The sequence below is a fragment of the Colletotrichum lupini genome, chromosome 1, assembly GCF_023278565.1.
Source record: "Colletotrichum lupini chromosome 1, complete sequence".
NCBI lineage: Eukaryota > Fungi > Ascomycota > Sordariomycetes > Glomerellales > Glomerellaceae > Colletotrichum > Colletotrichum lupini.
In genome coordinates this window covers 5,077,705-5,090,395 of record NC_064672.1, presented here as the reverse complement: position 1 = coordinate 5,090,395, position 12,691 = coordinate 5,077,705, and the positions used below count along the sequence as shown (strand labels likewise).

At 36.3% G+C, this 12,691-nt stretch overlaps 1 protein-coding gene across 1 annotated transcript; it reads right to left on the bottom strand.

Annotated features, from left to right (window-relative positions):
• Positions 1–686: 686 nt before the first annotated feature.
• On the bottom strand, positions 687–4,704 carry CLUP02_01530 (RAM signaling pathway protein; the record flags this gene model as incomplete). The annotated part of the gene is made up of 7 exons (XM_049280570.1): positions 687–3,131; positions 3,197–3,308; positions 3,370–3,856; positions 3,924–3,982; positions 4,030–4,238; positions 4,293–4,619; positions 4,699–4,704. 7 exons carry the CDS (start codon positions 4,702–4,704, stop codon positions 687–689), a joined length of 3,645 nt encoding a protein of 1,214 aa, XP_049136527.1.
• Positions 4,705–12,691: the final 7,987 nt, after the last annotated feature.

The following is a 12,691-nucleotide window of genomic DNA, read 5'->3' as shown; positions in this document are numbered from 1 at the left end:
AAGGCATAGCCGGGTATTATTCCAGAAACTAAGTCATTTAGGATCCCGTTCTTTTAAATATGCTTACCCTTACTGGTTTGTTAATACGAGAGCGGATAGGATCCCGAGTTGTCCGGTAGGTATGGTCGTATAATAGAGACATAGGCGTGTTTCGTCCATAATGCTTAGCTCGAGCCAAAAGACATACGGTAAAGGGCCACAAGCTGCCTGAATCACATGTTTTCTCAAAGTCAATCTCAGGGTGAACCTTTTGCTCGTTACGTTTGCCTATCTGCTCATAGGCCAAATCTACTATACAGCTGACAGCCATAGTTGATGTGTACGCGTGGCACATGAACTCGTAGCGGCCTTTTCTCTGGTGCCCGCGCTCCCCATATTCTGTATGCAGGGAGATGGCATCCACTTTGCTTCGTTACTATAACATTACATGCGCCCCTTGACCTGCGTAGTGGTCCGAGACGTGTTCTTTTTCAAATGAGTGTATGGCTACCATCCGTGAATGAGTCCGACCGTGACGCCAATGCTATGCGCGAATGAAGGAATGAGACAAAATGCGGTGCGGTTGTTGGTCATCCAGACCACCGTATAAACAAAAAAAAAACAAGATGGATCTACTTTGATTGCGATCCGTACTTTTTGCCCCAAAATGTCCGGCGAATCCAAGGTGTAGTGGCTCTGCGCTTCGACTAGAAGGCAACTTTGCTACCGTTGAGTCGGAGTGGCACCGGGCCAGGGCCGAAGCCGTTAGGGCTAATGACTGATGATGGTGTCATGGCACCGCCATCGGACGAGAGCGATGACATGGAAGACATGGTGAAACTAGCGGCCGAGCTGTTGGTCATCGTACCGTTGCGAGACATTGAGAGGCCACCCATAGATATGAGAGCGTCCGCGCGCTCAAAAACGCCGCCATTGAAGGCCGAGGCAAAGGATGCACTCTGCGGAGTGGAAGGAACTGTCGCCTGGACAGCAGGGCCCAAAGCTGCGCTCTGAGGGGTCATTGGCAACTGCATGGGTGCCAAGCCTGGGCCACTGTTCGGGCTGAACATGTTGGAGTTCGAAGACTGTCGTAGCAAGTAGCCCCAAGGCGACTGAACAATGGTATCCGTTGCTTGCTTCATGGCATGTTGGATAGGACGTAGTCGGTTCCTGGTATCGGGTGGAAGTGGAAGACTGACTTCACTGATCGCCTTGCGAGTGTGATCTCCAAATTCATACCACGAGTCCATAAAGTTGCTGATCAAATTTCTGAAGGCAGGTTGGTTCATTAGACCAGGCTCTTTGAGTTTGATTAGTGACAGGCGACTCTGCAGCATCTCCGTCTGCTGCAGTGCCGTGCTGCATCTGCTAATAAGAGCCTTCCACCACTTCATTTCGTGTTCGGGTGCACGACGTCCCATTGCCCTCTTCGCGAGGACCGACATGTGATGCTGGAAAGCGGGTAAAGTGAGGGAGACAACCTTTGACGATTCCCGCAGGGCGAGGAAAATTCTCTCAAAGTGTCTGTCGTCCTCGGTGAAATCGGATATGCCACGCCCCCCCGATGAGGCCGACGCAAACGATTCTCCTGACCGTGGCGTTGCGGAAGTGAGCATTGCTGTACGGCTTGCTACGTTTCCATGCATACCGTTCATGCCATTCATACCGCTGATACCGTTCAGGTATGGAAGGGGCACGTCTGTCGCAACTCTGAGGTTGCTCGGGTTGTGCATAATAGGGCCGGGTCGTGGTCGCTGGGCCAATCCAAGCCGGTCAGCGGTAGGCGTTATGGAGTTGTCGCGCGAATGGGGTTTGATCGTGTCGCTGATGTTCATGGCCCGCGTAGGGGGCTTGGTCAAGCCAGCCTCTGGTGTCAGCGCGGCAAGAGTACATCTGATCTCCATGATGCTATTATAGATGAGCATCAGTAGAGTGCGGATGTAGCGCGGATCTCCGTTATCGACAAATGAGTCGATATTGCCGGCGAGGAGGGTGCAGACATGTGTATAGGCCCCAACCAGAGTCTGGCAAGCCCGGTGGACGTTCTCATTGTCGCGGCCCGCCATCTCGTCTCCCACCACCATGGGGTCGTGCTTCTGAATCTCCTGCTCCAGCTCCTCCACATGCGAATTCGTGTTATAGAAAACAATCTCGAGACTAGATCTTTTGGAGGAGCCATCGCTCGTCAAGCTCATGAGCATCTGGATCATGGGATGAATCTGAAACACGGCATACAGGATGCCCTTGGCGGCCTCGAGAATGGGGTCGTAAAACTTGGACTCGCGTCTGCGTTCAGGGAGAACAGAGAGTCTTCTGACGTAAATCGGACGCTGGAGAAAAGGTTCTGCAGGGCTGTTGGGGCTCTTGACCGACATGCTGGGGGGAGGCGGCTGCATGGCACTACCATGGCTCAGGCCTCTGTAGTGACTGAAGCGGTTGTTGGCCTGGGTCTCGTCCAAGGTGCCGAGCTGAGTAGCCTTCTGAGATACCACGCCCATGCGTCTTGCTCGAGATTCGGGGCGTTCTCCGCGAGTTGCCTGCAATAACGTCTCTGAGTTGCTTCGGAGTCGCTCGTTGACATTTCCTATGGTCAACGGCATAACACCAGGACGGCGGACAGCTGTGTTTTGCTGAGACAACCCTCGGTAATGCGACCGATTCGGAATAGGTGGAGGCCGAATCAGGTTCGGGGATCGAAGATCAGGCACATCGGTACCATTGACCTTGATAGGAAACCGACCGCTCACAACTCGCTTGATCGGTGGCATACGTGGGGTTTCCACGCCTTCGCTGGATTCTTCACCGGCTGTGTCTGACTCTGCACGACCGTTCATGGCATGTTGTCTTAGAAAGCGCTTGATGTGTGCAGTAACAGCCACCTCGGTGACTTCGCTTTCTTTCAGATAGCCCTCGTTTGGCGGGCTGCTTGCTTGCACCTGCAGGACCTCGCGAGGCGGAAATGTGATTGGGTTGCCATCGAATTTGAGTACCTGCAACGAAACCATGTCGGACAAAGCAACGGGCAGCTCTTCGATCCGGTTCTTCTGGACGGAGAAAACCTTCAAAGATGCAAGCTTGACAATGTCAGGGGGAAGAGCACGAAGCTTGTTTTTGCTTAGATCAAGAATCTCGAGTGATCTCAGATCGCAGAGCTAGTGGTATTGGTCAGAATCTGCCAGAGTCCCAACGATGTATTTGCCAATAGAGAAATACTGACCGGCAGCGGAAACTCCCTGATCTGGTTGTTCCGCACATTGAGGTATCGTAGAGATGTACATTCGGAGAATCGAGCTGGGAATGAATTGACCTGGTTGTGCGATAGGGCGAGACTACAGAAACGCGTTAGAAAAGGAGCCCAGAAAGACAAGAAGGCATGCGAGGTGTACGAACCGCTCCAACTCATTCTTGATAATATCAACAACCTCGTCTGGGAGTTTCTGAATGCCCTTGCGGCTCAAGTCGATGGTGACGCCGGGTTTCAGTTCGTTGCTCACGGCACTCGCTTCGGCGGCCTGCGACTCGTTCTCGTGAAGGGCACTCTGCATTGCATCGCGGGCGAGGGCGATGACTTGGGCTGAAGTCATGGGCGAGGAAGCCGAGAGGCTCGCGCCGGTGGAAAGATTTCGGAGATCCTTGGGCATCGGCGGGAGGGGAGGCGGGGGAGGGATGTTGCCGAGTGCTGCATCTTTCTGGAGTTGTCGTCGACCTTGGGCGGGATTCTCGGGCAAGCCGCGAGGCATCGGCGGCCCCGATGGCCTGTCTGGCCGTTCCATTCGTTCAACCATGGTGAATTGCCGACGATCGACAAAAGAAGGCTGGGAGAGGGCGAAGAGTGCCGGTTTTCTATTGTTGTCGCAGACTCGAAGGTTTGGGTCGACTGCAGCGTTTCAGGGTCCCCTTTGAATGTTGGATGGTCGGCCGTGGGTTGGTCGGGACCCTCAAACAATTGGAGACGGAAGCCGGGAGTTTAAGCCAATGGACTTTTGGAACAGGACAGGCTGAGCTGCAAGACGCGCGAGATCATCATGAAGAGTCGAGCATTCGTTGAACTAAGTCGCGACGAAATCGGTGGGAGCAATGATGTTTTTTTGCGGGTAAGGTAGGTCAAGGTTGGGTAGGTGTGCGGTAGAGGAAGAAGGAGGTGGAGGCGGACTTGTGCGATTTGGAAGGAAGTCGCCAGTCGGGGACGAGCGACCGAAGATGGAGCCGAGCCTCCCAAGCGCGGTCAACAGGAGTTGGGCCTGGCACACCTCGCACAGCTAGCAGGCCAGACAGACGGGGGTATCCGTACCTCGAGGCTAGGATACGAGTACAGATCCTGCAGGCGTGGGTGAGGCAAAGTTGGGTTTCTTCGAATGACTGCAATTCGGACTGGTAAAGTAGTTGGACGTAGTTGAGTACTGTAGGTACCTTGGGAGCCTGCGGTGTAGAAATGGCGACGATGGCAGAGGTACGGTAAGTCGGGGTTGGTTACAACTTGCTGGAGGCGTCGGCAAAAGGAAGGAGACATGAAAAAAAAGAAGGCAGGCAAGGGCTGGCTGGTCGGGTACGCGGGTGCCCTTTCCCTTTTCCTCCAGGCTGTGTCTCTCGTCGCTAGGATGGGTGTTTCCCTGGAAGCAGAATGGAAGAGGAACAGAAGACTGTAAAGGCAGGAACGTTGAACCCGACAGGAACGGAAAAGAAGAGTGGAGATGTTGTCAGGTTGTGCTACGATGAAACTGACATCTTGCCAACCGGAGCTTCTTTTGGGAGGTGGTGGTGGATGGGCAATTGGGGAGAAGGGATGAGGATTATTTCGAGGTCTACGGAGTACATACTACGTACGAGGATACGGGGTACGGAGTACCTACGTGGTCACTGTTGTCATTCGCTGGCTTCACGCCCCCCTTGGGGGAAGTCTAGAGTCGGAGCCGCACGCCCTCTGCTGTTATTTGGGGACCAGGGGGGAAACAACCTCAGCCAGTGGGAGAGAGAAACTGCCACACTACACAGCCACAGGCTGTGTGCCACAACTGGTGGCGACCAGCCACAACTGTACATAGGGGCTTCTGCCCACATTAGGGGCTTCTACCTATATTACTTAGAAGAATTAACTACTACTTAACATATTATATTAACCCTACCTTTACCCCTAGCAATCTAGTAGCACAACCTATAATACGACCCGGTACTAAGAATTTCTTTTTTACTAGCCTATTATAACTAGGATTTAATTTACTAAATAATCCTTACTTTACCCCTATAAAAAATATAATTAATAATAGCTAAGTTAAAAATTAAATAATTACTATGTTTTTATATTAATAATACGAACTACCCCTACGTAGCGAGAGTTATAAACGCTGATTAACGTTACGTAACGTAAGTATTATAGCGAGCTAACTAAATTATTAATACTCGTATTAATAAAGTCGAGCTAAACTACCCTATTAAATTTTTAAAATCGGTATAAAGAGTTAATATAGTAATCTAATAAATCTATATCGTAAAGTTCGATTACTAACTAACGTTATTTAACGATACTTATTTAACGACTCTTACTTAATTATAATCGTTACTTACCGCACCTTTAGTATTAGTAATAATACGTATTACTAACTTAAATAACTACTTTAATTTAAAAAGTCTTATTACTAACCTAAGTAACTACTGCCTACGCCCTTCTTTACTTAGCGACTATAATAAGTTAATAAAACTTTTTAAAATAGTACACGGTAATATAAATAGTAATAACTAGCCTGCGGGTAATAATAACCTAATTAGTAATCTCTCTACTAATATAATCGCCCAAATTACTATAACAATAGCCTTAACTATAAATAATATAAATAATAGTAATAATAGTAGCTAATAATTAACTCCTAGATATAATAGTAATTAGTTTATACCCCTAAAGCTAAAGGAAATTGGATACTTCGATCTAACTAATTACGATAATTCGAAGTATAGTATTACCTTTAGTACTAAGTTTACTACTTATACTAACGTTTATATTTTTTATAATAAGCTCCGGTATCTTATAATAACTAAAAGTAACGTAGCCATTAGGGAGGTATAATTATCTTACTTACTAAGCATAGCGTTAATATAGTATATTACTAAGCTTATATAACTAAAATAACTAGCTCTATTTAACTACGAAATATAAGTTATTACTAAGACTTTATAAAAGCGGTTTAAGTAAAATTCCTCTAAAGCCCTTAACGTATTATATATATAAAAACTTATAATTAGGGACCTCGCTAATAAATATATAATTAAATTATTTATATAAATAATAATTCGTAACGCACAAAATATAGAGATCGACGACGTTTAAGCATAACTTAGAGTCATTTTTAAAGCTCTTGATAGTAAGATTTAAGTATAAATAAAAAAGCTAACGGTAATAATAACCCTAGTTTAGTTCTTAAACCGCCTTAATAATAAAGAGAGTATCTTAATTTATATAGCTAAGGATAAATATCCTATATAAAATAATTACTAAGTATAATAAGTAATAACGAGCTCTTTATATAATAACGACCTAGTCCCCGAACTAAGGTTAGCTTTATAAAGAAGAGAATATTAAAATACTCCCTATTTATTATAGAGACTAGAGTTTAATAAATACTAACCGAACTATAACTACTAATAGTTTAATAAGTAATCTAATTATAATTAGTATAATAACTTTAATTGTCTAAATAATTATAAGCTACTTACTTAGTATAATAACTCGTATAGAAGTAGCAATTCCTAAGGAGGTAATTAGTTAAATAATTAACTTATAACGTAGGCTAATAGCTAAATAACTAATATTACGTAATAGATATAATAGAGTACTTAGTCTTAGCTATACCGACCCCCCTAGATAAGAAGTTCTATAGCGCTACTATAATCTAGTAAGTATATTTATAACCCTAATAATAACCTTAATAAACTATATTAATAGTATAATAACTACTATTTAAACCGTTCTAATTATAATTAATTACGTTATACATATATATAAGCCTACGTATTAGAAAAATAGGACAAAGAGCTATTAAAATAAGACGAGGATTAGAATCTAAAATAAGCGTATTATAATAACGACTAATTAGAAGAACTAAATATAGACAATAATTTTAATAATACGGACTACGGACCTCTAGATTACGATCCGGTACCCGTAATCGGGGACGTAGTATTTTTTATTACTAGCTCTTTAAATATATATAATTATAAAAGATATAATAAGTAATTCGCTTTAAGTAATAGACTATTCTAATATTTTTATAACGTATATAACGTAAGCTTTTAATATAAACTATAAATACTAACGGCTAACGCCTTTCTTAGGATTCCCTAGTTACTAAACAACGAGGATTAAAGAAAAGCGTACTTAATAATATTATATTAATAACGGAGGACGATATAATAACTACCTTGCTAACGGCGAATACTTTAGTTATTAATAAAGCTAAATTACCTATTATTATTTCTATTACGGATTCTAAGCTAGATATTAAAATAGGATTCGGAATAAGAATATTTACTATTATATAACTACGACTTATAACTTCTTTTAATAATAATACTAAGGAGGAGGTTGATATTAATATAAGCTATAGTCGATCGATCGCTAACTAATAATAAATTATAACTATTTTCTTATTCTTAAAAATTAAATAACGCACCGTTCCTCTAACTATTAAAGGCATTAGAATAGATATATACTAAATACAAAACTATATAATCTTCTTATTTTATATTAAGGGTACTATTATAAATAATAATATACTATCCTTAGTATACTTTATACAAGAAGTATTACTAATTAATAGCCTATAAATAAATATATTAATTAGTACCGATATTATAAGACTAGAAAAATTTAAAATCGACTTCGCTACCTCTATTATTACTATTTAATTATATAATATTAACGTCCCGGCGTTTTATAATACTAAACGTAGACTACTTATTAAAACTACGATCCGATTGGCTATAATAATAACTATATTACTATATATATCTTCCTTACTCCTAGTTTTATATTTTATAATAACTAATAAAAACTTACTATTTAAAACGGCACTATATAATAAGTTCGCATCCTATATATTATTAACTAACGAGAATATATACTATATTATAGCTATTAATAATATTAATAAACTTATTATAATCCCCACGAAAGCTAAAGTCGGCTCCCTTAATTTAATTATTAAAAATACTTATTATTAATAAGTTAACGATAACTAAGCGAGCATAGCGGCTAATTTTAATAGTACGGATAATAAGCTAAACGAGGCTATAACTTTTAAACTAATAAAGGTTTAGCTAACGGACCGAATAAAGAAATATATAACTAGAATTACGATATATAACGGAGCTAATAAAGTAAACTACTTTATACCCTTATTAAACTATTTTTAAAACGTCTTTAAGGATACCGGCTTTACTAATATTCTTAAAAACTAATAAATACGAATTACCTTTAAACTAGGCTAGGAAAAGGAGGTCCTTAAAACGAGGAAAATCTATTATTTAAGAGTTAATAAAAAAGAAGTTATTTAAAAATAACTGAATATACTTATTAACTAGGGACGACTATATCGTACTATAAACTTAGTACCGTTTTTATTTTTAATTTTCGTAATATAATATAAAATTAATAAAAAATAAAAAGGCTATATAGTTATTAATATCCGCGGACTAAATAAGATCGTACTCCTAAATAGCTACTTAATATAATTATAAAACGATATTTTTAATATTATTAAAAATAAGCGCTATATTACGGTTATAAATATAAGTTCGTTTTATTATTAATAATAAGTATACCCCGAATCTTATAACGCTTTTATAATTATTATACCTAACGGATAATATACTTTTAACTATATTATAATAAGTTATAAAAACTTAAACGCCTACGTTTAATAATAAATAGACGCCCTCTTTATAAACGTCTTAGCCCGATTATACTATAACGATATTATTATCGGATCCGATACGTTAAAAGAGTATATTACTAACCTCAACGCCGTTTTTCGTTTATTATAATAAAAAAACATTAATATTAACTTATTAAAGACCTTTATAGGATTTCTAAGTACTACCGTTCTTAAATAATACGTCGACGCCTTTAGCCTATTTATTATAACGAAAAAGTTAAATATTCTTAAATAATTTAAATATCTAACGACCCTCCGTAACTTTAAAATATTTATCGGCCTCGCAAGGTACCTTTATAATAACGTCCCGGGATATATATTTATTATAGAATTACTAGAGTAATTAAAGACGGATTTATTATAATAAAGGACTAAAGATAATAAACAAATTATTAATAAGGATCCCGGGCATAAATAATAAATAAAATTAGTCCTAATTATAATTACTAATAAAGAACGGCACGCGTTTAAGAAAGTACGTAGCGACTTATTAAATAATATTAAGCTATATTACTACGACCTAATACGACCGCTATTTATTAATTTTAATATAGTAGTAACGGGCATTAGTACTATAGCCTACTACGTTAAGCTAGAAGTACTATAAATAATTATAAATAACGAAGGGAAGCTAACTAAACTACTACTAAAGGGTACTATTTAACTAGTATTATACTTATTACGAACCCTATCCGAGCTTAAAAAAAGATATTAGCCGACGGAAATAGAAATATTAGGTTTTATCTAGGTCCTAAAGAAATATAATTACTAGATCTCCGTATTAAAACTTACTACGATAATTATTACTAATCATTCTACTATTATAGGCCTATAATAATAATCGGATATTACTAATACTACGGTAAAAAGTACTAATAATAAGAAACTAATTAGGGCAATAGAGTACGCTAGCTAATTTAATATTTAAATTATATATAAGCTAGGTAAGGAATATATTATACCGGACGCGCTATTTAAACTACTAGCTAACTTAGGATATAACGAGCTAAATTTAATAAATAATAGCTTAGATATTTTACTAAACGACGTACTAAACAATTAAGTAATATAAATATAGGCACAATTAGTTTTCCTAACTAACGATACCTATACTATATAAATTAGTCTACCACCGATACGTATAACTAACGACTAATAACTAAAAAATAATATTATACCGCTAGTAACGTAAAATAGTACTAGCACAATTCTTCTTAAAATAGTACTAAGTTTTAAAAAGAAAATCTAATAGGGCTACGACATAGACCTAGTTTTTAAATTTATTATTAAAATAGTCCGCAATAATATAATATTACTTAAAAAGAACCGCGCCGAATTACTATTTTTTTTGCGCAAGGGACTACTATAAAAAGTAATATATAATATATATAACTAATTATATATCCCTTAGATATACTATGTTAATATCTTTAAAACGGCCTACGGAGGAAACTATATAGGCTATAATAAAATAATTATAATACTATCCGGATATTATATACTACGACTTATACGGAATTTAAAGTATTATATCTAGGGTTACCTAACGTACTTAATAATAAAACTTAAAACATACTAACTATATAATAATATATAACCTATTATACTATTACTATATCCCTATTATATAATTATTATTAATTTTATTTTAAAACTACTAACCTCGAGAAAAGGATACGACTATATCTTATTAGTAACTAATAAGATATCTAAATAGATTAGTTTAATACCTAGATATAAAACGATAATAATAAAAAAATAAGTAACGTTATTAATAAACTTCTTATAGCGCTATAACTAGGGACTACTAAAAGTAATCCTAAATAACAAAGACCCTAAATTCCTTTTTATAATATAAAAATATATATAGGATAAGTGCGGTAATAAACTATTATACTTAGTAACTTACTATCCCTAGACTAATAGCTAGAGTAAATAAATAAACCTTATAGTCGAGTCGGCGCTATGAATATATTTTATATTACTAAAATCCCTAGACTGATAGCCTAATAGTATTCCCTAACTATAATTCGAGATTAATAATAATAAATTAGCGGTAATAACTAAGTTACCTAACGAAATTATTTTAAGATTTACTCCTAATAATATTATTAATATAGTTATAGACGTAATAAATAAACTACTAACTAAATTAGAGATACGACTTAAGGTATACGACGCTATTATTATTATAGCCGTTTAGATAAAATTATATTATAACTAGAAGCGCCTTACTAAATTTTTTAAAATTAAATAACGTATTATACTAAGACTATACCGTAGTTATAATATATTATAATTAACTATACTAAGAAAGAAATACTTATAATAATATACTAAGCCTTTTATAATCCTCGAACGGGTCGGATAACTCGTATATAAGCTCGACTTACTTTAATACGCAAAAATATATAACGTAATCTTAGTTAACTACTTAGAACTAATACTACTACTCAATATTTACGGATAAGTATTACTAATATTAATAGTAATTTTACTTATTAATCTACTAAAGAAAATTATTAACGTTTAATAAAATAAGAATAGACTATAGTTCTTATTATAATTAGAAGGACTAAGTAAATAATATAAATAATAACTAGAACTTCTTTATAAAATTATCGTAACGAGGTATTTACTACTATAAGAAGAAGAATATTTAATTTAGCTAAATAATAATTCCTTTTTATAATAGAGGATAGTATTAACTATTCCTAATTTTAAGTACTTACTTAAAGCTAAAGATCGAACTTACTATTTAATCTCGACTCTATATTACCTATAGCTAGCTATTTAAACCTTATCTCTATCCACTTTAGCTATATCTTTTTCTTCCCCTCTATATACTTATATTAAAATAGTATAACTAAGTAAAACTAATAATAGCCTTATTAACTTAGCTAGTTAAGTATATAATAAAAAAGGTACTAACTAAACGTTTATTAATAATCTTAATAATTTAATAACCCCTAATATTAATCGCACGAACGTTTTTAAATTATTATAATACTTATTAGTTATTAAGGGTAAGAACGACGGACTACTTAAAGTAAAAAATAAGAACGACGACTTAGTAAATAAAGAGGACCCCGGACTTAAAACTAGACGTAGGGAATTTATTAGTTTATTTAGCGTATATAACCTATTTATTATAAACTTACTTCTTAAGAGACTTAGAATATCTAATACTTAACTATCTATAACGCTAAATAATACCGCCTAGAAAATCTAAAATTAAATAAATAGGAAGCTATTATCTTAATTAAAAAAGATAATAGCTTAAACCCCGATTATAATTAATTACGACTTATTATTTATAAAATTAGAAATTAAGAATAAGAAAGCTAATAGTACGAAGTTATTATTAAATAATAACGACAATTTTTTAAAAATTAAAAAGGGGACTAGTAATGAGGAGTTTAATAAAGGAGAATCTAATAATAGCGTTCTACTTAACGAGAAGCTATTAATAATAAAAAAACGTAAGACTAAAAGAATAAAAAATACGGGTAATAAGAAGCTAAAAGTAGCGACTTTATAAAAGAATCCTCCTTAGGACGATTTATTAAAAAAGATACTTATATTCCTAAAGCCGACTCTTAATAATCCTTTAGTATAACTAATTAAAATTAATCTAAGTATATTTATTTTAAATAAAATAATACCTAAGTAATACTACTTAACTCTTAAGTTAGTATAATAAGGTCGGTTATATAAAAAGAATTATAATAGCTTATATTACGCTATAGTATTCTTTAATAATAACTTAAATAATATTATTTTCTTAG